At 44.3% G+C, this 27,282-nt stretch overlaps 1 protein-coding gene across 1 annotated transcript in view; it reads left to right on the top strand.

Moving 5' to 3' along the window:
- Nucleotides 1-1,392: 1,392 nt before the first annotated feature.
- The window catches only part of ARF3 (ARF GTPase 3), an 84,259-nt gene continuing 58,369 nt past the window's right edge, over nucleotides 1,393-27,282 (top strand). The window contains exons 1-2 of the mRNA XM_073563403.1: nucleotides 1,393-1,557; nucleotides 21,437-21,646. Of these exons, the coding sequence (XP_073419504.1) occupies nucleotides 21,499-21,646 (148 nt within the window). The 5' untranslated portion in view covers nucleotides 1,393-1,557; nucleotides 21,437-21,498. The remainder of the gene's footprint in view (nucleotides 1,558-21,436; nucleotides 21,647-27,282) is intronic.

Here is a 27,282-nt window from a genome sequence, read left to right as displayed (position 1 = left end):
GCGACTTTGGTCTGATCGGGTTTCATGAAAAAAAATTTGTTTCAGATGAAATTGGTCCGACTAGGGCAAAAAAAGTCGGAGTTTCGTCCGAAACCCGACCCCAATGCAAGTCAATGGGGAATAAAAGTCGGCATTGAGTGGATGAATGTCATACGACTTTTTTTGCCCTAGTCGGACCAGTTTCATCTGAAACAAATTTTGTTTCACGAAACCTGATCCGACCAAAGTCGCTCAACTCTAGCGACTGTGTCACCCTGCACAGTAACATGACCTCTCCTACCCCACACTGAAAACAGTATCCTCAAAAATAATAACCTTTAAATATCCATTACAGTAATTGTGTCCCACATCCTGCTCCCACGTGTCCTCCCATTCTGGATCCCAAGTGTCCTCCCATTCTGGATCCCAAGTGTCCTCCCATTCTGGATCCCAAGTGTCCTCCCATTCTGGGCCCCAAGTATCCTCCCATTCTGCCTCATGTCTCTCTATACTGTCCCCCATAGTCATTCATAATAGTATAATGCACCCCATAGTCATCCATAGTAGTATACTGTTAGATGTAAGGGTTGCATGCAGCTGTTTGGCCATTAAGACCAATGTCATGGAGCTTGATGATGTAAGGCTTGCAGTTTTTGTCCTGATGTTAACGCCAGAAGTGTGGACTCTGCAGTTATTGAGTCAGCAGATCACTGATTCATCAAAACTTTTTCACCAGTTTTCACGCCATTCTGACCCCAGCTCCGACATAGTGGGAGGTGCTTGGGTCATGGCGACACCGCTTGTCAAATTCATGACGAACGATGGCATTCGCTGCTCCATACGTCTTACTTTAGCAGGGGCTGGAGTAAGATTTGTGGTGAGGAGCACATGGCGGCACACACCACTGGTTCATTAAGAAGTGGGAGTCTGGATAAATCGCCCCTTATATGCCCCCCTCCTGATTCACGTGCCCCCCATATTGTGGATGAGTGGCTGCGGTTCCTCTCACAGGTGATGGTGGGATATCATTATTACGCTTTGCTGATACAGCGCCACCATATTCCGCAGCACTTTGCACACTGTCACCTGGACTGACTAGACATCCCATTACAGGACCACCCTGGCATCAGCCAGCTCTTTAGCCCACCCTATACCTAGACGCCTGTAGCAGCAGCAGGTGATATGCCTGACTACAGCGTGTGTCCCGCTACTGCTGTCCCTGGAGCGGTATGTCCCTGTACACACGCTGCACACCATGGCTGGACGTCACTTTCAAGGCTGATGGTTGTACAATAGCAGCGCTGTGACTGCTCTGCCGCTAATGGATGTGTGGGTGATGGTTAGACGCCAGGGCTGCATGTGAGGACCAGGCCTCCTGCCCACTCATTCCTGCAGCAGAATGGAGGAGAGAGCGCTGCTGCATCTGTTACTGTGGAAACCAGCTCCAATCTCGCGAGGGTTTCCCGCACCGCTGACAGAGGACAGGGGCAACTGTCGCGGTATTTGGGCCGGGTGCTTCCGGTCGGAGAGGGCAGAAGAGTCGCTGCAGTAGGAGAGGGAGACGGAGGAGAGGTGCAGGTAGGTGCCAGAAGTGGCGGCGCAGCCATACTGCGTGTGCGGGGTCTATGGCGGCTCTCGCGTGTTAGCAGCACTGGATGTGTGTGTCGCCCACGTAAGGAGCACAAGCAGCAGCGTCCATCTTTAATGAGTACCTGCCTACTGCATTCTCCCTGGTCTGCTGTGAGGAGCGAGCATCTCCATGACAGGAGTCCTTGTGTTCGCATGTAAATCAGCCCTGTTACATGAGAGCAGTGGTGTCGCCGTCCGGGCCCCCCCGTGCCGCGTTGTCGCTGTCCGGGTCCCCACCCGTGCCGCGGTGTTGCCGTCCGGGTCCCCACCCGTGCCGCGGTGTTGCCGTCCGGGTCCCCCCCGTGCCGCGGTGTTGCCGTCTGGTTCCCCACCCGCGCTGTGGTGTCGCTGTCTGGTTCCCCCTGTGCTGTGGAGTCGCTGTCCGGGTCCCCCCCCCCCCCCGTGCTGCGGTGTCGCTGACTGGGTCCCCCTGCTTCGCACTCTGTAGAGCTATAGCATGCCAACATGAAATATATGAAATTTGAATTACTTTAATGCATAAGAAAATTGGAAAAATTGAGATACTTTGCACATAAATTGCTCAATCTGTGTGGACCCAGCAGCCATGATAAAGCGACTCTCATTGCTGGGAGCCTGCTTAATGTGAATCCTTTTTAGGCTGAAGCCTACAATTATATGGGAAGGGGTTGTCGCTGTCCGGGTCCCCCCCCGCGCTGCGTTGTCGCTGTCCGGGTCCCCCCCCGCGCTGCGTTGTCGCTGTCCGGGTCCCCCCCCGCGCTGCGTTGTCGCTGTCCGGGTCCCCACTCGTGCCGCGTTGTCGCTGTCCGGGTCCCCACTCGTGCCGCGTTGTCGCTGTCCGGGTCCCCACCCGTGCCGCGGTGTCGCCGTCCAGGTTCCCCACCCGTGCCGCGTTGTCGCTGTCCGGGTCCCCCCGCGCCGCGGTGACGCCAGGTCCCCCCGCGCTGCGGTGTCGCCGTCTGGTTCCCCACCCGTGCTTCGGTGTCGCCGTCTGGTTCACCCCAGCGCTGCGGAGTCACTGTCCGGGTTCCCCCGTGCCGTGGTGTCGCCGACTGGTTCCCCACCCGCGCTGCGGTGTCACTGTCTGGTTCACCCCTGCGCTGCGGAGTCACTGTCCGGGTCCCTCCCCCCGTGCCGTGGTGTCGCTGTCTCTGGTTCCCCCTGTGCTGCGGAGTCGCTGTCCGGGTCCCCCCCCCCCCCCCCGTGCTGCGGTGTCACTGACTGGGTCCCCCTGCTTCGCACTCTGTAGAGCTATAGCATGCCAACATGAAATATATGAAATTTGAATTTCATTAATGCATAAGAAAATTGGAAAAATTGAGATACTTTGCACATAAATTGCTCAATCTGTGTGGACCCAGCAGCCATGATAAGGCGACTCTCATTGCTGGGAACCTGCTTAATGTGAATCCTTTTTAGGCTGAAGCCTACAATTATATGGGAAGGTAGGATTCTTTATTTGTTGGTTATGTGAGGCTACTCTTAGTAAGCACCTGTACACACCAGTTTACTGTTTAGGAAGTGACGGTCAGTCTTTTGATATCGATAAATTGTCCATTTGATAACTTGTATTACCCATCTGATGAGCATGGCTGAGTAAGCTGGCAGATCAAGGACCTAGCTGAGAAAGAGCCATGTGGGATTGTACAGAGTGATGGATCTGCAGTGGATTCATGGTTTCAACTGTTTATAGACACAAACAATACTGACTTGATACCTCCCCTTTTGAGTAGTCAGCAGTCTGCTGTCGGCCATTGTATTTAATGTGCTAATAATGTTTGGCCAAAATTGGCCGTTTTAGCTGATTATTTATGTGTATGGTCAGGAAAAAGGGGACCTGTCATGTTAATAATGCTATCTGCTCTGCAGTCAGGATGTTATAGAGCTGCGGGAAGCTGATCAGTTTGATACTGAAAACTTTCAGTGATACTTGTATTTTTTTATATTGAATATCCTTGGTGTTTGTATATATGAGTCAAGTGGGCGGTCCTGTTCAGTGATTGACAGTCCTTCCTGTATGACTGTGCGTGTAGATATAGCTGTCAGTCACTAGTGGGACCGCCTGCCAGACTTGTATACGTACAAACACCAGGGATGACAATGAATAAAATACAAATATTTTTCCAAGAAACCTATATATCCTTCTGCTCCGCTTCTCCTTTCCTATTCCGTGCTGTTCTCAGATTGGACTGCAGTGCAGCGTGACAGGTTCCCTTTAAGGCTGTGTGCACACGCTGCGGATTAGGTGCGGATTCATCCGTGCGGATTTTGTAAAATCCGCAGGTGAAACCGCAGGTCAAAATACATGCGGTTTTACCTGCGGATTGCTCTGCGGTTTTGCCCTGCGGTTTTTCATCTCCTCAATGGAGGAGATGGCAAACCGCAGGGGAATCCGCAGAAAGAATTGACATGTCAATTCTTTCTGCGGATTGAAAACCGCAGATAATCCGCGCGGAAAATTCCGCACCGTCTGCATTGCGGTTTTTGATTCCCATAGGGAATCATGGTACTGTACACCGCAGCAAAAACTGCAGCGGGTCCGCAGCGGCCAAAACCGCTGCGGAACCGCAGCAAAATCCGCAGCGTGTGCACACAGTCTAAGGACCTGTGCAAATTGTAGGAATTGTAAACAGACCTTTGTGGGTCAGTACATCGATGTGCATCAGCACAATGTTATCCTGGCAGCACTGGACTTATAAGTGGGGGGTGGAAGAACGCCATCATATAGTATTCTGTAGAGTTGGGGTTAGTATGAGCACATAGAGGGCTACAGGCAATAATATATTAGAGGTCTGTACCACACAGATCTGTATAATATCCATGTGAGCATGACCTTAAAGGGAATCTGTCACCTACCCTTTGGTGGGCGATGAAAACGAGGTCGGTTCGATGGGTGGTGTTCCCGATGTGTGCCGCTTCCCCATCCTTGCCCGCCGTCCGCAGGTTATTGCTGAATTGGAGTAGGTGTACGCCATTTTTTGCGCTTGCGCTAAGCATTCATAGCTAGCGCACGTGCAGTATGCTTTGCCCAACTGCGGGCAAAGCCGGACTGCGCATGCGCCGGTTAACTAAGCCCCGGAACACAGCAAAATACTTCCGGGGCTTAGGCCTCTTTCACACTTCAGTTTTTTGCATCAGTTATAATCCGCCAAAAAGGCGGACAAGCGGATCCGTTCTCAACTGATGTGAACGGATGGCACAGGATCCGTTTTCAGACGGATCCTGAAAATGAAGCGATTTAAAGGAATCGCTGGCGAGAGAGAGAGAGAGAGAGAGAGAGAGAGAGAGAGAGAGAGAGAATTTTTTTGTTTTGTCCGGCACCCAGAAAGAAATTCGGGTTAAATCAGTGTTTGCAGGATCCGCCACAGAAAAAAACGTTACAAGCTCCGTTTTGAAATTTTTGAGGATGGTGACGGACAGCAACTTTTGGCAGATCCTCACAAAAAACAGATGCAACGGACATCAATCCGCCATTAATGCAAGTCAATGGGAAAAAAACGGATCCTCAAAAAAAAATTGAGGATCCGTTTTTTTTCAAAACCTGGCGGATTGTGACTGATTGTAAAAAACGGAAGTGTGAAAGAGGCCTTAGTTAACCGGTGCATGCGCAGTCTGGCTTTTCAGCTTTGCCCGCAGTTGGGCAAATCATACTGCGCGTGCGCTAGCTATGAATGCTTAGCGCACGCGCAAAAAATGGCGTACACCTACCCCAATTCAGCAATAACCTGCGGGCAAGGATGGGGAGGCGGCACACATCGGGAACACCACCCATCGGACTGGACCGACCTCGTTTTCATCGCCCGCCAAAGGGTATTTGACAGATTCCCTTTAACACCTAAGACTGGAGGTGTCTGGAGACTCTATTTGTGCCTCACAAAACTTGTGCCTTGTCTGCAGCTTTCTCCACTCCTTGGTTTAATGATTATATTGTCTTACAACAGTCATGAAAATCTCAGGAGAGCGGCACACAGTTGTGCTCTCCTCATGGAATATGGGTGACGGCAGCCGTTGTGTACAGTAGTGATCATTTTTGATTCTATACTTTAGCAAGGATGCACCAACAACTTTTAAATTTAAATGGATAATCTCTGCAATTTCTGAAAGTTGTAATATCTTTGGTTGCAGCACCAGACATCTGCATTACTGTCCCCATTAGGGCTCACAATCTACATTCCCTACCAGTATGACTTTGGAGTGTGAGAGGAAACCGGAGTATCCAGAGCAAACACGGGGAGAACATACAAACTCCTTGCATGTGTTGTCCTTGGTGGGATTTGAACCCCAGACCCCAGACCTAAAAAGCAACAGTGCTAACACTGAGCCACCATGCTGCTGACCTGGAGGACACCTCCTTTGTGCTGCATGTGTTTTTACCTGAAACAGTTTGGTCTGATAGTAGAAAAGCATTCAAAAAAATAACGACATGTTAGAAAAATCTATAGACAAGTATTTCTTCAATTCAGAGACGCTTGATTTTACTGAATTATTAATTTTCGTCTAAATCCTTTAGGTCATCTCATTTTGGGAAACCATATACATAATGAAAACTAAGCAAGCAAAGAAGTGAAGTGGTTTGCATCAAAGTTTGATTCACCCAATGAATATTGCAGATTCTGAACCACTAGGTGGTTGTGCGCTATGAATACCACAGCATAATTTGATGTACAAGCACATTGTCAGTTACCTTCTCCATGGCATTCACAGTGAAGTTAGGAATATATTTCCATGCCTGAGAAGTCGCTTTGTGCACATGAAGTTTTGGAAAAGTTGCTTGCATGTTTTGCTATAACAAGGGAGTGATCGGAAGCCTTTCTTGGAAACTGATGCACAGTGTAGCTAGGGAAATCCTGCTGACCGGTTTTCTTTAAAGTGCACCTGCCACTGCCTTTCGGGGCTAATCTACAGCATTCTATAATGCTGTAGATAAGCCCCCAATCTAACCTGAAAGATAAGAAAAACAAGTTTTATTATACTCACCGGGGGGGCGGTCCGGTCCGATGGGCGTCACAAGTCCGGGTCCGGTGCCTCCCATCTTCACGCAATGACGTCCTCTTCCTTGCTTCGTGTCGTGGCTCCTGCGCAGTGCGCAGGCGTACTGATTTACCCTGGTGAGGACAGAGCAGTGTACTGTAGTGCGCTGGGCCGCTCTGACCTTTCCCGGTGCCTGCGCACTGCAGTACTTGGCTCTGTCCTCAACAGGGCATATCAGTACGCCTGCGCAGGAGCCACGACACGAAGCAAGGAAGATGACATCGCGTGAAGATGGGAGGCGCCGGACTTGCTATGCCCACCGGACCACCCCCTGGTGAGTATAATAAAACTTGTTTTTCTTCTCTTTCAGGTTAGATCGGGGGCTTATCTACAGCATTCTAGAATGCTGTAGATAAGCCTCGAAAGGCAGTGGCTGCAGCTTATAGCTGAAAAATGAGGTGACAGGTTCCCTTTAAAAGTAACTGTTGTGTAAACTTTTATTTCATAAATCACTGCAGATAAGATATTGCAAAGTTGATATTTTTTTTATCAGAGATGCTTGTTTTTCTTTCTTTTTATCTCCGTTTATTGATCTTTTACTCTTGAATTTATAGGTAAAATCTGTATTCAGTGAATACACATTCACATTACTGAGGCAGGAGATGAGTTGGTGCTTTTAAAGTTCTATGTAGAGGTAAGAGCTAGAGCCAGAGACATTCTGCTGAAAGTTCCATGGAGCATTGAGCACCAGCTGTCATCTCCTATCTCTGTTATGGGAAAACCTGTATTCACTGAATACAAATTTCACCTGTGAATTGAGAATGATCTGTTCAGGAGGTGGAAAAGTTATTTATCTATTGTTATATTACAAAGTGACTTATTTTCATGTATACCATTGAGATGTATGTAAATATTGCTTAATCAATATCAACTTGATTAGAGAATTGCATATGTTGACCTTTCCAATATCATCTCCAAATTAGGGCTCTCCCTTCTATAAGCAAGAACAACTTGATATTTGAATATATTCATAGCAGTTCTGTGGCAGAATCTTGTGACTTAAAATCTTTTCCAAACATCTTAAAGAGGGTTATCCATCATTTTTATACCAACAGTTTTAATGTAATTTTACATGGTTTCTAGCATAACCAATACCCTTGTCGTCATTATCCTTGTGTCCTCCCCATTGCACGCTTTCCAATGGTTCACAAACTGCCACAATGGCTCTGTACTTGATGAAACCACTCCTCAGAGTAGACTTTCTGTGGGCTATCCTTATGTCCTGAATTTTGCAGTGCATTTTAGCTGTTGGTAAGTATGCCCTTTCTGATGTTGTTAATCTGTGCTGCTACAGGCAGGCTTTAGACTGGATCTGTCTCCTTCCCCCTCTGGCAGTATAGCCCATATACACTGTGTGCAGAATTATTAGGCAAATGAGTATTTTGATCACATCATCCTTTTTATACATGTTGTCCTACTCCAAGCTGTATAGGCTTGAAAGCCAACTGCCAATTATGTAAATCAGGTGATTTGCATCTCTGTAATGAGGAGGGGTGTGGTCTAATGACATCAAAACCCTATATAAGGTGTGCTTAATTATTAGGCAACTTCCTTTCCTTTGACAAAATGGGTCAGAAGAGAGATTTGACTGACTCTGAAAAGTCAAAAATTGTAAGATGTCTTGCAGAGGGATGCAGCAGTCTTGAAATTGCCAAACTTTTGAAGCGTGATCACCGAACAATCAAGCGTTTCATGGCAAATATCCAACAGGGTCGCAAGAAGCGTGTTGGTAAAAAAAGACGCAAAATAACTGCCCATGAATTGAGGTAAATCAAGCGTGAAGCTGTCAAGATGCCATTTGCCACCAATTTTGCCATATTTCAGAGCTGCAATGTTACTGGAGTATCAAAAAGCTCAAGGTGTGCCATACTCAGGGACATGGCCAAGGTAAGGAAGGCTGAAAAATGACCACCTTTGAACAAGAAACATAAGATAAAACGTCAAGACTGGGCCAAGAAATATCTCAAAACTGGTTTTTCTAAGGTTTTATGGACTGATGAAATGAGAGCGACTCTTGATGGGCCAGATGGATGGGCCCGAGACTGGATCAGTAAAGGGCAGAGAGCTCCACTCTGACTCAGACGCCAGCAAGGTGGAGGAGGGGTACTGGTACGGGCTGGTATCATCAAAGATGAACTTGTGGGACCTTTTCGGGTTGAGGATGGAGTGAAGCTCAACTCCCAGACCTACTGGCAGTTTCTGGAAGACACTTTCTTCAAGCAGTGGTAGAGGAAGAAGTCGGCATTGTTCAAGAAATGTATGATTTTCATGCAGGACAATGCTCCATCACATGCATCCAAATACTCCACAGCGTGGCTGCCCAGTAAAGGTCTAAAAGAAGAAAAAATAATGACATGGCCCCCTTGTTCACCTGATCTGAACCCCATAGAGAACCAGTGGTCCCTCATAAAATGTGAGATCTACAGGGAGTGAAAACAGTACACCTCTCCGAACAGTGTCTGGGAGTCTGTGGTGGCTGCGGCACATTGCAATGTTGATCGTAAACAGATCAAGCAACTGACAGAATCTATGGATGGTAGGCTTTTAAGTGTCGTCGTAAAGAAAGGTGGCTATATTGGTCACTGATTTTTTTTTTTTTTTTTTTTTGTTTTGTTTTTGAATGTCAGAAATGTTTATTTCTACATTTTGTGTTATATTGGTTTACCTGGTGAAAATAAACAAGTGAGATGGATATATATTTGGTTTTTATTAAGTTGTCTAATAATTCTGCATTGTAATAGTTACCTGCACAAACAAATATCCTCCTAAGATAGCCAAATCTAAAAAAACCCACTCCAACTTCCAAAAATATTATGCTTTGATATCTATGAATCTTTTGGGTTGATTGAGAACATAGTTGTTATTCAATAATAAAAAGAATCCTCTCAAATACAACTTGCCTAATAATTCTGCACGTGGTGTATAGTTTCCTCTACCAAAGGCGCCATTGTCATTATGCTACAGTAGAGACTCTGCTGCTTCACTCACAAGTAGGCAGAAAGTTCTTTATTGCCTGCCTCACAGTGATAGAATAAAGCCTGCTCTTAGTAATTACATGTCTACAGGAAGAAAAGATTGAGATGTGAAGGAAGTTGTCTGAATAAACAGAAATGCAACTCTCCTTGTATTCATTATCACAAAGAGAGTCGCTATTAGTCATGTTCTTTCTTTAGAACATTGCCCTTTGGTTTAATACTGCATTTTTGGAATCTAAATGAGGTGATAATACAATATTCAGATCCTATACATATACTACATGAAATCATTTAGAGGTTGACAACATAATACCCAGCGATCATGTTGTCTGAGCCTTCGTCAGAGCTAATAGTAACGTCACCCAATGTATACCTCTGATGTATGTCACTGTGGAGACATGCAGGGGCTTCTGTTGCCCATAGTGTCCTATTAAATGGAGCCTATGCCACATAGAATCATAGAATCGTAGAGTTGGAAGGGACCTCCTGGGCCATCTGGTCCAACCCCCTGCTCAAAGCAGGATTCGCTAAATCATCCCAGTCAGATGTCTGTCCAGCCTCTGTTTGAAGACTTCCATTGAAGGAGAACTCACCACTTCTCGTGGCAGCCTGTTCCACTCATTGATCACTCTAACTGTCAAAAAGTTTTTTCTAATATCTAATCTGTGTCTCCTCCCATTCAGTTTCATCCCATTGCTTCTAGTCTTTCCTTGTGCAAATGAGAATAAAGTTGATCCTTCTACAATGTGACAGCCCTTTAGATATTTGTAGACAGCTATCAAGTCTCCTCTCAGTCTTCTCTTTTGCAAACTAAACATTCCCAAATCCTGCAACCTTTCCTCATAAGACAGGGTTTGCAGACCGGTCACCATTCTGGTCGCTCTTTTCTGAACTTGCTCCAGTTTGTTGATGTCTTTTTTAAAATGTGGTGCCCAAAACTGGACACAATATTCCAGATGAGGTCTGACCATAGAGGAGTAGAGGGAAATAATGACTTCACGTGATCTAGACTGTATGCTTCTGTTAATACATCCTAGAATTGCATTTGCCTTTTTTGCTGCTGCATCACACTGTTGACTCATATTCAGTCTGTGATCTATTAGTATACCCAAGTCTTTTTCACTGTGCGGTCATAATGTGTCTTATCTTGCTTTGACCCTTTGTGTAGTAGTCTCCAACACTATTCTATCTAGTTAGAAAAACCCCCCCACTGATATTGAATTAACATATACCCACTACAAGCGTATGGGAAAAAAATTGTCCGCTTTTGATCCAGAAAACTGAGATGATTTTCATTCATGTGTCTATATTTTATTCCCAGGTGGCAATCAGATTTTTACATTATTTTAAAATGTACATGGCAAACAGGTTCCTAGGTTAAAAATGGGATGCAGTACCGAGTCGACGTCTGGTTTTCATGCACCCATTGACTTGAATGAGCGAGACTTTTCTGATCTGCAGATGGGAATAATGCATGCTGTGATTGATTGAAAAAAAAAAAACACATGTGCAGGAGAAAATAAAACCTGTTATTTGTGCTGCCGAATTCTACTAAAAAAAAGGACACCTCTATACTTGCACGCTTGTTTAAATGAGACCAGGAATGTTTTGATATGAGGGAAAGGATAAACTTGCCCATAGGATCTGGTTAAAAAGTCTACTAGGGTGGATTAAAAACAAAAAGTCCATGTCTAAACAGTATGAGCATGGTGATGTGCCATGTAACCTGGTGTCACCTGGACAATGGGCATCCTTTAGATGTGATAAGACAACGTATAGATTTAGGTCTTTACCATCTGGAGACCATCAGCATGATTCTCTTATAATTGGCTTTATATCGTATGTTTTCTTGGCAGCACATTTTTTTTATTATACTAAACATCTGGATTTATACTACTACACATCGTCATCACATATATACAAAAATGGTTCCTCCATCTGTGTACCCAAGCAGTCCAGGCATGAAGAGAACTGGTAACATTGGTGTAGCAGGTTGCAATGTAACCTAATGGGAGGGACAGGTGTGAAGGGAAAGCTGCACTGCCCAGCTGGAAGGTGTGGATGCCATCTAAGAAGTCCACAGCACTCGAGTAGACCAAATAGTTAAAAGGGCAGTACTGTTTCAGCAAATGAGTGTTTTCAATGAAGAAAAGAGATACTTTCTGTATCAGTTCCTTTGGTTGTTCCAGATCACTCACAAGACCTTCATTGTTTCCTTCCAGCTCTGATAACTGTGTGGCTACTGTTAGGAGCCATCCAGCTGTGTCTCATATGACTGTGACTTCATGTACAAGGCCGAAATGGGGCTCTTGTTGGAGAGCATGGGGTTGTACCTCCATAGTCCCCTGATTTCATGTCTCGTGGCCATAAAGAAAATATTGTTTTTCATAGACCTTTTCTTTTACGTCAAATTAATATTATTTTTGTGTGAGCGTGAAAGGCGCGTTATGAATGCCCCATTCTACTCCCCTCTGATAGATGGCTATTTTTAGTAATTCTTCGTAATTCTGCCAGATGTAAGTAGCATTTATAACCACACTTAGGACATTGTTAAATGGATCGAGCTTTCAGAAATACTTTCTCTCCATCCAGGCCTATAAATAATTCACTACCTGCCCGGATCACTGGATCAGGGGACAATTCACACCATCTGTGCCACATCTTGAGATGCATAATTTAGATCCCAACCTGGATATGCCTTTAACAGCTTTTCACAAAAAGTAGAAAATAAAGCCGTTTAGCAGCAGTGTATCACAGCAGATGAGTAAATGATTTTACCAGTACATATGTATGTACACATTTAGCTTTCATATCCCCTTTTTGAATGGTCATTAAAACTGTGGATTCCAGTTGTGTTGTACCTATTTTAGACTCTAAATTGTGGCCATAATAAACTGACCTTGGGCTTCTTTCACATATCGGTGATTTTCCTCTTATGCCAAAAAAGCAGAGTTTCATCGGTGATTAATTTTTACATGAAAAAAGAAAATGCAAACCTTCTATTAATGATGGCAATGTTAGAAAACGGACTGCACATGGATGATGTGTATATGTGAACTACCCCCATAGACTACAAGAGGTACGCGTTCCAACCATGGAGAGAAGAATGTGCATGAAAACCAGACGTCTAAATGAGGCCTTATTCTGTATAAAGGTCGTTCTTCTCTATGCGATACTTATACATTTTACAGTGTATAGAGTTATTTCAAGAAGTCGGCTGCACATTTAGCTTTTATATCTTTTCTGGCTCCTTCATTAAATGTTTGGAATATTTGGTAGATCGAAGATCTAGTTGGGGCACACAGCACCTCCTAAAAAAAGTTCACACATGGCACTTACCGTATCTTTACAAAGTCATTAAAACTGAAGAGATGAAACCTCTCCACATGCTGATGATTGACTTGTCAAGGAGATAACAATTATCCTGATTGGGTGATTTAGATATGCAGCTGCAAATATTCTCACAATTCCCTGGGTTCTAGGGTTCCCAATCTAACCGGCTAGCCACTGTTCTGAAATACACACTTCATTCAATAAGACTGTGCTGCGATGCTACCAATGTCAGTGGACCAGAATGATACATTTTTTGTGGTTAAATGAACTTCGTCAGTAGGATGAACCCTCCTAAGCCGTCTATACGGGCATGTAGGACATAGAAAGTTGACAGAAGGGTCATTACCAGTGTGAGACACATGAATACTGACAGTCTGCTCTCCTGATCTCACTGCACTGCTAGGGGTGAATATAACTAAGGGCTTATACTCCCTTGAGAGACTCGCACGATTGTCTCGCATGAAAACCTGGTACTGCCGCCGGCACTCTGATAGGAACGTGTGGCTGCATATAAATCCGTGGAACGCACAGGAGATGAACCAGAAGCGCAGTCGTGTCACTTCCGGTACGCGTGAACTCCCCAGGTCAGCAGCACGGGGGAGGAGTATGCCGGGGAGCTACTGGAGGACCTCGGCCGCACATCACCGCCCCACTTTACCCCCCCGGGGGGGCAGGAGAGGTGGGAGTGTCCCGAGTCGCGCAAGCGTGCAGAGACTGGAGCAGGGCGGGGAGACATCCTCCGATGTTGCTGTCATGGAAGGTGACTGGAGAAAAAAAAAAGTGTAAAAATAATTAAAAGAAATTCCTAAATAAAGAAAAAAAAATATTCCCCAATAAGTTCATTTCTTTATGTAAATAAAAACAATGAAAGTACACGTATTTAGTGTCACCGCGTCCATAACGACCCGCCCTATAAAACTGTCCCACTAGTTAACCCCTTTCGTGAACCCCTTAAAAAAAACAAAACAAGGCAAGAAACAATGCTTTATCATCATACCACCGAGCAGAAAGTGCAATAACACGCAATCAAAAAGACGGATATAAATAACCATGGTACCGCTGAAAACGTCATCTTGTCCCGCAAGAAACGAGCCACCATATAGCGTCATAAGAATAAAGCGATGCAAAAATAATAATTTTTTATATAAAATTGTTTTTATTGTATAAAAGCGCCAAAACATAAAAAAATATAAATATCGCTGTATCGCTGTCATCGTATATCGCTGTCATCGTACTGACCCAAAGAATAAAACCGCTTTATCAATTTTACCAAATGCGGAACGGTGTAAATGCAGCCCCCAAAAGAAATTCATGAAATGCTGGTTTTTGTTCATTCTGTCTCCCAAAAATCATAATAAAAAGCGATCAAAAAATGGCATGTGCCTGAACATAGTACCAATAAAAACGTCAACTCGTCCCGCAAAAAATAAGACCTCACTTGACTCTGTGGGCCAAAATATGGAAAAATTACAGCTCTCAAAATGTGGTGATGCAAAAACTATTTTTTGCGATAAAAAGCGTCTTTTAGCGTGTGAGAGCTGCCAAAGATAAAAAAACCCGCCATAAATAGTAAATCAAACCCCCCTTTATCACCTCCTTAGTTAGGGAAAAATAATAAAATTAAGAAAAATATATTCCATTTTCCCATTGAGGTCAGAGCTAGGGTTAGGGCTGAGATTAGGGTTAGGGGTGTGTTGGGGTTAGGGTTGGAGTTAGAATTGGGGGGTTTCCACTGTTTGGGCACATCAGGTGCTCTCTAAATGCAACATGGCGTCTGATCTCAATTCCAGCCAATTCTGCGTTGAAAAAGTCAAACGGTGCTCCTTCTCTTCCGAGCTCTGCCATGCGCCAAAACAGTGGTTTACCCCCACATATGGGGTATCAGCGTGCTCAGGACACATTTCACAATAACTTTTGGGGTCCTATTTCTCCTGTTACCCTTGGAAAAATAAAAAAAAATTGGACCTGAAATTAATTTTTTTGTGAAAAAGTTAAATATTCATTTTTTTTTTTTTAAACATTCAAAAAATTCCTGTGAAGCACCTGAAGGGTTAATAAACTTCTTGAATGTGGTTTTGAGCACCTTGAGGGGTGCAGTTTTTAGAATGGTGTCACTTTTGGGTATTTTCTATCATACAGACCCCTCAAAGTGACTTCAAATGTGATGTGGTCCCCCCCCAAAAAAAATGCTGTTGTAAAAATGAGAAATCGCTGGTTAATTTTTAACTCATAACTTCTTAACAAAAATATTTTTTTCCAAAATTTTGCTGAGGTAAAGTAGACATGTTGGAAATGTTACTTATTAATTATTTTGTGTGCCATATCTCTGTGGTTTAAGGGCATGAAAATTCAAAGTTAAAAAATTTGCGAAATTTTCTCCAAATTTCCTTTTTTGCTTTGACGATGCTTCATTAGAGTATCCCAGCATGCACTGGGATTCTCAGACTAAGCATTATCAAAAAGGAACTGTCTGTGTGTGTGTGTGTGTGTGTGTGTGTGTGGGGGGGATAGCAGTTATTGTAGTGTGGGAAGGGCAGAGGATTTTGAATTCGAGTATATTTAGAATATAGTTTACACTATAGCAATAAATAGATGGGGATTTAGGATGAAAATTACTTTGGACTTCAGACCACTCCTTTTTTTTTAAAGGGAATCTGTCAGCAGGTTTTTGCAGAGTACTGCAGTGCGCAGGCATCGGGAAAGGTCAGAGAGGTCCGATGCCTACGCAATGCAGTACTTTACTCTGCCCGCAACAGGGCAGATAAAGTACGCCTGCGCAGGAGCGGCGGAAGAAGTAAGAAGGAGGACGTCATCTCTAGAAGATGGGAGGCGCCGGACCGGACCGCGACACCCATTGGACCGGACCCCCGGGGTGAGTATAATCTAAGGCCGGTTTCACACTAGCGCATTTTCAACGCGCGCACGGCCGGGGGTAGCTCCGCCCCCGATCCGGCTCTCTGCCCGGCGTGCCCGCCCCTTCCTTGTAGCGCCGCCTCCTAGCGGACAGCGGCGCCTGCGATCGGCGCACCCTATCTTTAGCATAGGGTGCGCCGATCGTGCGCAGGCCGTGCGCTAGTTGCGCTTTGACCTGCGCTGCGCACTTTTGACGGTGCGCCGTGCGCGCCAAAATCCGAAAAGTTTGATTTTGGCGCGCACGGCGCACCGTCAAAAGTGCGCAGCGCAGGTCAAAGCGCAACTAGCGCACGGCCTGCGCACGATCGGCGCACCCTATGCTAAAGATAGGGTGCGCCGATCGCAGGCGCCGCTGTCCGCTAGGAGGCGGCGCTACAAGGAAGGGGCGGGCACGCCGGGCAGAGAGCCGGATCGGGGGCGGAGCTACCCCCGGCCGTGCGCGCGTTGAAAATGCGCTAGTGTGAAACCAGCCTTACTCGTTTTTCTTATCTTTCAGGTTACATCGGGGGCTTATCTACAGCATTACAGAATGCTGTAGATTAGCCCCTGATGGCGGTGGCCCCATCTCATATCGGAAAAATGAGGTGACAGATTCCCTTTAATCTCCTTGTGATAACATTGCTGTGACTAGCTGGCTGCCTGCTTGCAAGTCCAACTCCGCCCCCTTCTGAAAAAAGCAGTTTACTCTTCATATAGAGAGCCTGGTGGGGGTGTGGGGCAGCTTTTGTCAGTTCCGATGCTTTACTAAATCTAAAAACTCGAGTTTAATGGGTGCAGCCATTCTCACAAAGTGATATATCATTGGATTGGACTAAGCTTCTCTTTGCTTACATCATGCTGCTGTCAGATGAGGTAGCAAAAACCTGCTGACAGATTCCCTTTAAGGTCGCAGAGCACATTAGACTAATGTTGGAAAAACCTGCTGTCAAATGGTTAGGTTGACCGTCCAATGTGTATGGAGGTACCAAATGCCTGATGTTCCAGAGAGATTGATTGCGCAGATATGATTTTGGACTGCTGTTCTCGTTGCTGTCCTGGAGCATCTTTCCAACGACAGCAGTTTAATATGTATGTCCAGCCTAACCCTCACTCCATTTACTGTGCCCCTCCCCAACAACTTGTCTTTCTTGGCTCAACATACACTGCACTACCAGTTTATCCAAACAGATCGGCTCAAACGGCTACCCATAGCAGACAGCTGAACTCCAGCACCTGTAGCCAGAGGCATCACTAGGAAAAGCAAAGTTTCAAGGGGAATCTGTCACCCCCTGGGACGTATATGAGCTATTAATATGGGCATACAGGTGATAGAAATGTTACACTAGTCCTACCTTTTTGCCTCATATCAGCGGTCTTGTTGTTGAGAAATCTTATATTCTTTCTTTATGCTAATGATTTCTTCCAGGCTCTTGGGCGTACGGTGCCTGGAGGAAATCCCTGCCTCCTGTCTTCATTGTAATACTTACCACCTCCCATGCATGTCACTTGTCACGCCGGAATCCTGCTCCTACACCCTCAAAAATCCATACTTTTTCCTCCGTTCTGTGGGCACTGTATCCAGGGTTTATTTATTTATTTTTTTTTCTGCAACATTTTTTCACCTATAGAAAATCAGGTTTTGGTGCAAAGACCTTGCGGGAATTTCATCATTATTTTTTTTTTTTTTTTTGGGGGGGGAGGGGGGGTACTAAACTTTTATCAGCATGCAAGCGACAACAATTATGCAGCAAAACCTGTGTTATGTAATCAGCTTCTTTACTGCCAAGAGAGCAGGATTTGCCTATAGAAAAAAAACTCAATGTGTGAGCATAGCCTAAGGGTGTGTGCACACGCTGTGGATTCTGCTGCGGTTCTGCAGTGGATTTGGCCGCTGCGGGTCCGCAGCAGTTTTTGCTGCGGTGTACAGTACCATTATTCCCTATGGGAATAAAAAACCGCAGTGCAGACGGTGCGGATTTTTCCGCGCGGTTTTCCTGCGGTTTTGAAACCGCAGAAAGAATTGACATGTCAATTCTTTTTGCGGAATCCGCAGCGGTTTGCCATCTCCTCCATTGAGGAGATGAAACACCGCAGGGCAAAACCGCAGAGCAATTCGCAGGTAAAACCGCAGGTCTTTTGACCTGCAGTTTTACCTGCGGATTTTACAAAATCCGCGCGGCCAAATCCGCACCCCATTCCGCAGCGTGTGCACATACCCTTAGGGTGGAGAAATTTGGTTGTGGCAACAGAGTATTTTCCTTTTGGATTCACTTCGTATTTTACCTGCTAAAGTGAGGAGTTTGAAATCTGCAGTGAAAGTGACATTTCCATGGAGCTGATTTTGAAATCTTATTGCAGGTCAATTTTGCTGAAGAAAAAGAATACATCACCTGAACTAGACTTGTAAAATTGTATCCATATGGATCCCGGTCAGATGTCTCTCACACAGCCAAACCAGATCTCACACTTTGCACTGACGAGGGGCATTACCCTGAAACAGTGTCTGCAAATTGAAATTCTGGTATTGGCTTTTATCCTAAGTCATATGACAAGGCCCGTTGAAGGGTTGACATTGACTTTTAGGATTGCTACTTCCTATAGATGGAGTTCTAGTCATCTTCCTCTCTGAAGAGACAATTTCCGTGAGGAGCATTGCGGCCTAAAACTCTCCTCATCTCGGCATACTTAATGTGTCACTCTCCGCAAGGATCCACATGGATCATATTGTAATTTGCTGTGGATTTTACTTGGGCATATTTGCAGGTAAAATCTTCAGTAATTCTTATACTTGTGGGCTAACCCTGACCTAGTCTAACTGCGGGGATGTTTGACGTTCTATAGAGTGCTGTTTCGACTTTACGCATACTGTTATGCTCTCAACCACCACAAAAGACTTCAAGCTGTCATTGATGTTAGAGGGGGCAATACACGGTATATTAAGAAATGGGGCATTTGAACTTTTGATCAGGGTCATTTGGATTTCTTCTGGCGACTCGACCATGCAGCCCATTTTTCTTCACGTGCCTCCTTATTGTGCATCTTGAAACAGCCACACCGCTAGTTTCAGAGAGTCCAGTATTTCAGCTGATGGTATTTGTAAGTTTTTCTTTGCATCCCAAATAATTTTCCTGGCATAGGTCACAGGTGAGGATGATACCTTTAGACTAAGTGCACACGTTGCAGAAAATTTGTGCTCAAAAACCTGAATCCCATCCCAGAAACCGCACTTATTTTTCCGCGGCGTTTTTTTGCGCGGTTTTGATGCGTTTTTTTCTGCAGCGGTTTCTAAACGCATGGAAGAAGCCAAAACCGCGGAAAAATCTGCAAAATTAATGTGCATGCTGCGGTTTTTACCGCGATGCGTTTTTTTTCGCGGTAAAAAATGCATCAATGTGCACAAAAAGTGCAAAATGCATAGAAATGACTGGGCAGCTTATTTTTAGCGGTTTTATAGTGAAAACCGTGGTAAAAACCGCTAAAAAAACGCTGTGTGTGAACACAGCCTAAGGCTATGTGCACACGTACTTTTGAGAGCTGCGGATTTGTCCCCGCGGATTTGTATAAAACCGCAGGTAAATTCGCAGGTCAAAAGTCCTGCGGATTAGCCTGCGCTTTAGCCCTGCGGTTTCACACCTCATAATGGATAAGGTGTGAAACCGCAGCGGAATCCGCACAAAGAATTGACATGCTGCGGATTGTAACCCACAGCAAATCCGCGCGGAAAAATCCGCAGCATGTGCACTGCGTTTTTGGTTTTACCATTGGAAACAATGGTACCGTACAATGCAGCAGAAACTGCTGTGGACCCGCAGGGCCAGAAACACTGCGGATCCGCAGCAGAATCTGCAGCGTGTGCATATAGCCTTAGTGGCCATTCAAGTCACCTTCTGTGCATGTTATCAGGCCAAAATCATCAGGGTATTTAAACTTTTGATCAGGGTCATTGGGATGTTTTGGGTTGTCATTATGATTTAAAAAGAGAAAACACAGTAGTTTGACAATAAATGGCTTCACCCAACCACTAACCATGAGTGAGAAAAAGTTTTGGTATTATCATTCATATTCTCTGAAAAAAGGCCAAGAAAGCAAAAATTCTGCCGGGGTGTGTAAACTTTTGAGCACAACTGTATATTTCTAAATCGGTAGATCCCACAAAAATCCTATTTGATGTATTAGATAGCATGTATACAATTGTTTGACTCTTATGTAGAGGGAGTGCCTTACACGCATATACAAATTGTGTCTTGATGAATTAGGACTGTAATATTGTATAACACACTGCCCAGAAACCATGAACTCCATACAGTAACTCCATGCGGGCTAGCTCACTACAGGACTGAATAGCAGTGTGGAGGCCCATGACGTTTTTTTTTTTTTTTGACCACTTCAACGTATCACAGGCCATATTAACTCTGCCAATAAAGACGGCCAAGCCGCTAAGCCCATTGATAAGCTATAGACAAGACATCACTGCTGCACCGCAGCCTATATTCAATTCCCAGAGCAGTGGACCTGGCAAAGATTGGTACCTGTTTTATTTATATTTTTTAATCACAGCAAGCATTTGTATAGAAAGCTGAAGTGGCAAAATCCCTTTTAGAGGGAATCCTTTAGCACAGCTTCCTATGATTTAATATGTAATCCAAGAGCAACATTATGTAGAGGTCCAGCCCCTGATTCCAGTAATGTTAATTTTTAGGCTGTGTGCTGCTTTTTTTGTATAAAATCAATGTTTTATCAGCAGGAGGTTATCGATGTGTCTCATTACTTTTAATTTACCTCTCTACATAACCCTGTCCCCACCACTGACTAGCAGCTTACTGCCTATGCACAGTGTAAACAGAAAGCTGCCAATAACGAGTGTGGGCGAGGGTATACAGAACAGAGAAAACCGTGATAGTATCAAAATGACAGCAAGGAGACCAGCAAGTGATACATTGCTGGAAGTGTAGTCTCTGCATCTAAATTGTGCTGCCCTCAGTTTAAATGGCAAAAATCTGGGGACAGATTCCCTTTAATTTTCAGGGAAGCCGATGATGTTGACCACAACTGTTTGTGTCAAGGAGACAGTATTTAAAATATTTTTTTTAACCTTGTGCCATGTAATTATAAAGCCTTTTTGTTTTTCTGTGTAAATGCTGTGTGCCCCAAAAAACGTGTGTGTATGTATGTGTGTGTATATATATATATATATATATATAATATATATATTATATATATATAAAATATAATCACCACTGAGAAGGCTGGTGCAAGAACCTTCCTTTCCCTTCTCCACGCTATTGCATCTCTCAAAACCAGAGAGCTTTAACGATGTAGCGCTGGGTAGACTTATACTCTGTTACTTTTATGCAGCAGTCCATGTTTAGATGTGGCCACAGTGTCTGATAAGCCTAAGGGTACCGTTACACCTAGCGATGCACCAGCGATGTGACGCAGTCAGGATCGCTGGTGCATCGCTAGGTGGTCGCTAGTGAGCTGCCACACGGGCAGATCTCACCAGCGACATCGCAGGGGTCGGGGATCGCTACTTACCTGTCACACTAGGCGATCCTGCGTCCTCCAATCTGATCTTATTGTTTCAGATTTATATTCAGCTTCATGTGTTGTCATTTCAGGAAAGAGCACAAGCCACCTACGGTCTTTATCTGTTCATATCTGCGATCCTGCGAGAAGAGCCATGGGAAACATTTTTGGAAATCTGCTCAAAAGTCTTATTGGGAAGAAGGAAATGCGAATACTTATGGTGGGACTTGATGCTGCTGGGAAGACCACCATATTATACAAACTGAAACTTGGAGAGATCGTCACCACAATCCCAACTATAGGTATAGTCACATGTAACGCTTTTGTGTTAATAACAAGTGCAAGTCACTTAAGAACAATTTTGTAATCTAATATCCCAACTCTTTAGGATGAATAGAAGCCTTATGCCAAATATGAAAAACTGATCACAATTCGTTGGAATTTCTCTGTGCACACAACGTCTGAAAAGTGCCCCAAAAAATGGACATAATGTTCCTGAAGCGACTTTGAGATAAAAAAAAAAAAAAACAAACTAAAAAAGAATAAAAAAAAATCCATAATAAAAAACGTTGTGTGCACATACCCAATGAATGGAATTCTGCAGTGATAAAGTGTGAAGCAGGGTTTATCGTGTTGTATTATTAAAGAGAACCTTTCAATTTTTTTTTTCATGTTGAACTGGACACACAATGCAAGTGTGTTTTATTTATTTTTATTGTTTTTTAATTTCTTCTATTGCCGAGATACTAGCAATCAAAGTATTTTACACCTAAGGGTGTGTGCACACTGTGGATTTTGCTGCGGTTCCGCAGCAGTTTTGGCCGCTGCGGACCCGCAGCAGTTTTTGCTGCGGTGTACAGTACCATGAGTCCCTATGGGAATCAAAAACCGCAATGCAGACGGTGCGGAATTTTCCGCGCGGATTATCTGCGGTTTTCAATCCGCAGAAAGAATTGACATGTCAGTTCTTTCTGCGGATTCTGCTGCGGTTTGCCATCTCCTCCATTGTAGAGATGAAAAACCGCAGGGCAAAACCGCAGAGCAATCCGCAGGTAAAACCGCAGGTCTTTTGACCTGCGGATTTTACAAAATCCGTGTGGATGAATCCGCACCCCAATCCGCAGTGTGTGCACACACCCTAATACATGTAACACTCTCTTGAACATACAAAGGTTATCTGCAGGGCTGTGGAGTCGGTAAGTCAAACCTGCAACTCCGACTCCTCAATTTCCCTTACACCGACTCCACGACTCCGACTCCCACATATATTGCTTATATTTAAGTGAAAAATGTATTGTAGTACAATATGAACATCAGACATTTAATCATTTTTATGATCCAATAATCAAAATATTTAGATAGAACATAATATATATTTATTGGAATACAACTTTAGAACACAAAAAACTGTAATAAATTGTAAATATGTAATACACTATATAATATTGATTACATATATACAGTACAGACCAAAAGTTTGGACACACCTTCTCATTCAAAGAGTTTTCTTTATTTTCATGACTATGAAAATTGTAGAATCACTCTGAAGGCATCAAAACTATGAATTAACACATGTGGAATTATATAATTAACAAAAAAGTGTGCAACAACTGAAAATATGTCTTATATTCTAGGTTCTTCAAAGTAGCCACCTTTTGCTTTGATTACTGCTTTGCACACTCTTAGCATTCTCTTGAAGAGCTTCAAGAGGTAGTCACCGGAAAAGGTCTTCCAACAGTCTTGAAGGAGTTCCCTGAGATGCTTAGCACTTGTTGGCCCTTTTGCCTTCACTCTGCGGTCCAGCTCCCCCCAAACCATCTCGATTGGGTTCAGGTCTGGTGACTGTGGAGGCCCGGTCATCTGGTGTAGCACCCCATCACTCTCCTTCTTGGTCAAATAGCCCTTACACAGTCTGGAGGTATGTTTGGGGTCATTGTCCTGTTGAAAAATAAATGATGGTCCAACGAAACGCAAACCGGATGGAATAGCATGCCGCTGCAAGATGCTGTGGTAGCCATGCTGGTTCAGTATGCCTTCAATCTTGAATAAATCCCCAACAGTGTCCCCAGCAAAGCACCCCCACACCATCACACCTACTCCTCCATGCTTCACGGTGGGAACCAGGCATGTAGAGTCCATCCGTTCACCTTTTCTGCGTCGCACAAAGACACGGTGGTTGGAACCAAAGATCTCAAATTTGGATTCATCAGACCAAAGCACAGATTTCCACTGGTCTAATGTCCATTCCTTGTGTTCTTTAGCCCAAACAAATCTCTTCTACTTGTTGCCTGTCCTTAGCAGTGGTTTCTTAGCAGCTATTTTAACATGAAGGTCTGCTGCACAAAGTCTCCAGAAATGTGTCTGCTGCTAGAACTCTGTGTTGCATTGACCTGGTCTCTAATCTGAGCTGCTGTTATCCTGCGATTTCTGAGGCTGGTGACTCGGATGAACTTATCCTCCGCAGCAGAGGTGACTCTTTGTCTTCCTTTCCTGGGGTGGTCCTCATGGGAGCCAGTTTCTTTGTAGCGCTTGATGGTTTTTGCCACTGCACTTGTGGATGCTTTCAAAGTTTTCCCAATTTTTCGGACTGACTGACCTTCATTTCTTAAAGTAATGATGGCCACTCGTTTTTCTTTACTTAGCTGCCTTTTTCTTGCCATAATACAAATTCTAACAGTCTATTCAGTAGGACTATCAGCTGTGTATCCACCAGACTTCTGCACAACACAACTGATGGTCCCAACCCCATTTATAAGGCAAGAAATCCCACTTATTAAACCTGACAGGGCACACCTGTGAAGTGAAAGCCATTTCCGGTGACTACCTCTTGAAGCTCATCAAGAGAATGCCAAGAGTGTGCAAAGCAGTAATCAAAGCAAAAGGTGGATACTTTGAAGAACCTAGAATATAAGACATATTTTCAGTTGTTTCACACTTTTTTGTTCATTTTATAATTCCACATATATATTCATTCCAAATAGAGGCAGCACTCCATAGTTAGTTTTCAAGTGATAGTGAATTTATTAGACCCACATATCAGAGCTCTGATACTGGACTATTTGCCTGGGGGCCGTGCACCCGAAGCCAAGTACTGTGCTGTTTCTTCTTTTTTTCTAAATATATATATACAGTTGTGGCAAAAAGTATTGACACCCCTGCAATTCTGTCAGATAATACTCAGTTTCTTCCTGAAAATGATTGCAAACACAAATTCTTTGATATTATTATCTTCATTTAATTTGTCTTAAATGAAAAAACACAAAAGAGAATGAAGCAAAAAGCAAAACATTGATCATTTCACACAAAACTCCAAAAATGGGCCAGACAAAAGTATTGGCACCCTCAGCCTAATACTTGGTTGCACAACCTTTAGCCAAAATAACTGCGACCAACCGCTTCCGGTAACCATCATTGAGTTTCTTACAATGCTCTGCTGGAATTTTAGACCATTCTTCTTTGGCAAACTGCTCCAGGTCCCTGATATTAGAAGGGTGCCTTCTCCAAACTGCCATTTTTAGATCTCTCCACAGGTGTTCTATGGGATTCAGGTCTGGACTCATTGCTGGCCACCTTAGAAGTCTCCAGTGCTTTCTCTCAAACCATTTTCTAGTGCTTTTTGAAGTGTGTTTTGGGTCATTGTCCTACTGGAAGACCCATGACCTCTGAGGGAGACCCAGCTTTCTCACACTGGGCCCTACATTATGCTGCAAAATTTGTTGGTAGTCTTCAGACTTCATAATGCTATGCACACGGTCAAGCAGTCCAGTGCCAGAGGCAGCAAAGCAACCCCAAAACATCAGGGAACCTCCGCCAGTCAAACATGGGACCGTGTTCTTTTCTTTGAATGCCTCTTTTTTTTCTCCTGTAAACTCTATATTGATGCCTTTGCCCAAAAAGCTCTACTTTTGTCTCATCCGACCAGAGAACATTCTTCCAAAATGTTTTAGGCTTTTTCAGGTAAGTTTTGGCAAACTCCAGCCTGGCTTTTTTATGTCTCGGGGTAAGAAGTGGGGTCTTCCTGCGTCTCCTACCATACAGTCCCTTTTCATTCAGAAGCCGACGGATAGTACGGGTTGACACTGTTGTACCCTCGGACTGCAGGGCAGCTTGAACTTGTTTGGATGTTAGTCGAGGTTCTTTATCCAACATCTGCACAATCTTGCGTTGAAATCTCTTGTCAATTTTTCTTTTCCGTCCACATCTAGGGAGGTTAGCCCACAGTGCCATGGGCTTTAAACTTCTCGATGACACTGCGCACGGTAGACACAGGAACATTCAGGTCTTTGGAGATGGACTTGTAGCCTTGAGATTGCTCAAGCTTCCTCACAATTTGGTTTCTCAAGTCCTCAGACAGTTCTTTGGTCTACTTTCTTTTCTCCATGCTCAATGTGGTACACACAAGGACACAGGACAGAGGTTGAATCAACTTTAATCCATGTCAACTGGCTGCAAGTGTGATTTAGTTATTGCCAACACCTGTTAGGTGCCACAGGTAAGTTACAGGTGCTGTTAATTACACAAATTAGAGAAGCATCACATGATTTTTCGAACAGTGCCAATACTTTTGTCCACCCTCTTTTTTATGTTTGGTGTGGAATTATATCCAATTTGGCTTTAGGACAATTCTTTTTGTGTTTTTCATTTAAGACAAATTAAATGAAGATAATAATACCAAAGAATTTGTGTTTGCAATCATTTTCAGGAAGAAACTGAGTATTATCTGACAGAATTGCAGGGGTGTCAATACTTTTGGCCACAACTGTGTGTGTGTGTGTGTGTGTGTGTGTGTGTATATATATAATATATATATACACTATGACTTATCTCAGCTAAGACAAAGCCTACATTCACACCATGGGTGTAGCGAGGATCAAACCTAGGGGGGGTAGAACCTCATACTGTTCCGCAGGACCTCATACTGCACACCTCAGCTGCTGAAGAACCTCATACTGCACACCCCTACACTTGAAAATAAAGCCTGTACTTCTGCCTCCTGTATGATTCTGACCAATGGTAATCAGGCTGCATTACTCGGGGGAAAAGAAAGAAAGAATATCGGATGCAGGTTCAGTGGAGACAGCCATTGATCAAACTCAGCCTGGAGAGCTGTCTACAACTCTTCGACTGTATAACTGCGATCTCCAAGGCATATCAATTTTAAGACTTCCTGATTGTGGTGAGCCCTGGCTGCGCAAGTACAGAGGTGGTGAGGGTTCACTCTGCACTCTTAGAATGCGTGTCTTGTGGAGGAGATAGAGGAGGCCGAACCAGTGCAGGAAGTGTTAAATGTAGAGGTTTGTTCGGCAAGCCTTGGGGATTCCAAGACTTGTGGAGCAGCACCTGTCCCCACAACCACCAAAGTCACCCAGTGCCCAGTCAGAGAGATATAACACCCTTGGCCACGCTTAGTCGTCCAAGTTTCTTTGGTGAAATGCACCCTGGCAGACAGAGATTTTGTCAAGGAATGGGTGATGTTGTCTGCGACATGCTGGTGTAATGCAGGCACAGCTTAGAAAAGTAATGGCGACTGGGTAATTGGTACTGGGGGACTGCGACTGCCATCAGCTTTTTGAAAACTGTCTGTATCCACCAGGCCGAAAGGCTGCATTTCCATAGCCAACAGATTGGAGATGGTGGAGTTGAACCTCTTAGCTTTGTCATGCGTAGGAGGAAACAATCTTTTCCGTGACCACAACTGCAGAACCGTGGGTTGGCTGCAGTGCTATGAGAGGGTGGAGTACGGTGAACTGGACAAACTGCTTGACCGTGAGCAAGGTGCAGGCGGAGATGTTACTGTGGATTGAGAAACTTGTGGTGTGATCGTTCTCTGAGATCGGTCAAAAACAGCAGGCATGTCCTCTTCCGTTACAGCTGAAGGCGGCCTCTCAGTCAGCGTGACTCGATCGGGTAAAGAACCCGAGGTTCTGCGTCTCAATTG

Source organism: Dendrobates tinctorius, unplaced genomic scaffold (assembly GCF_039654945.1).
Source record: "Dendrobates tinctorius isolate UK_male_01 unplaced genomic scaffold, ASM3965494v1 ptg000388l, whole genome shotgun sequence".
In the NCBI taxonomy this organism is placed as follows: Eukaryota; Metazoa; Chordata; class Amphibia; order Anura; family Dendrobatidae; genus Dendrobates; species Dendrobates tinctorius.
The sequence above is the reverse complement of the archived record's forward strand: the minus strand, read 5'-3'. Positions and strand labels throughout refer to the sequence as shown.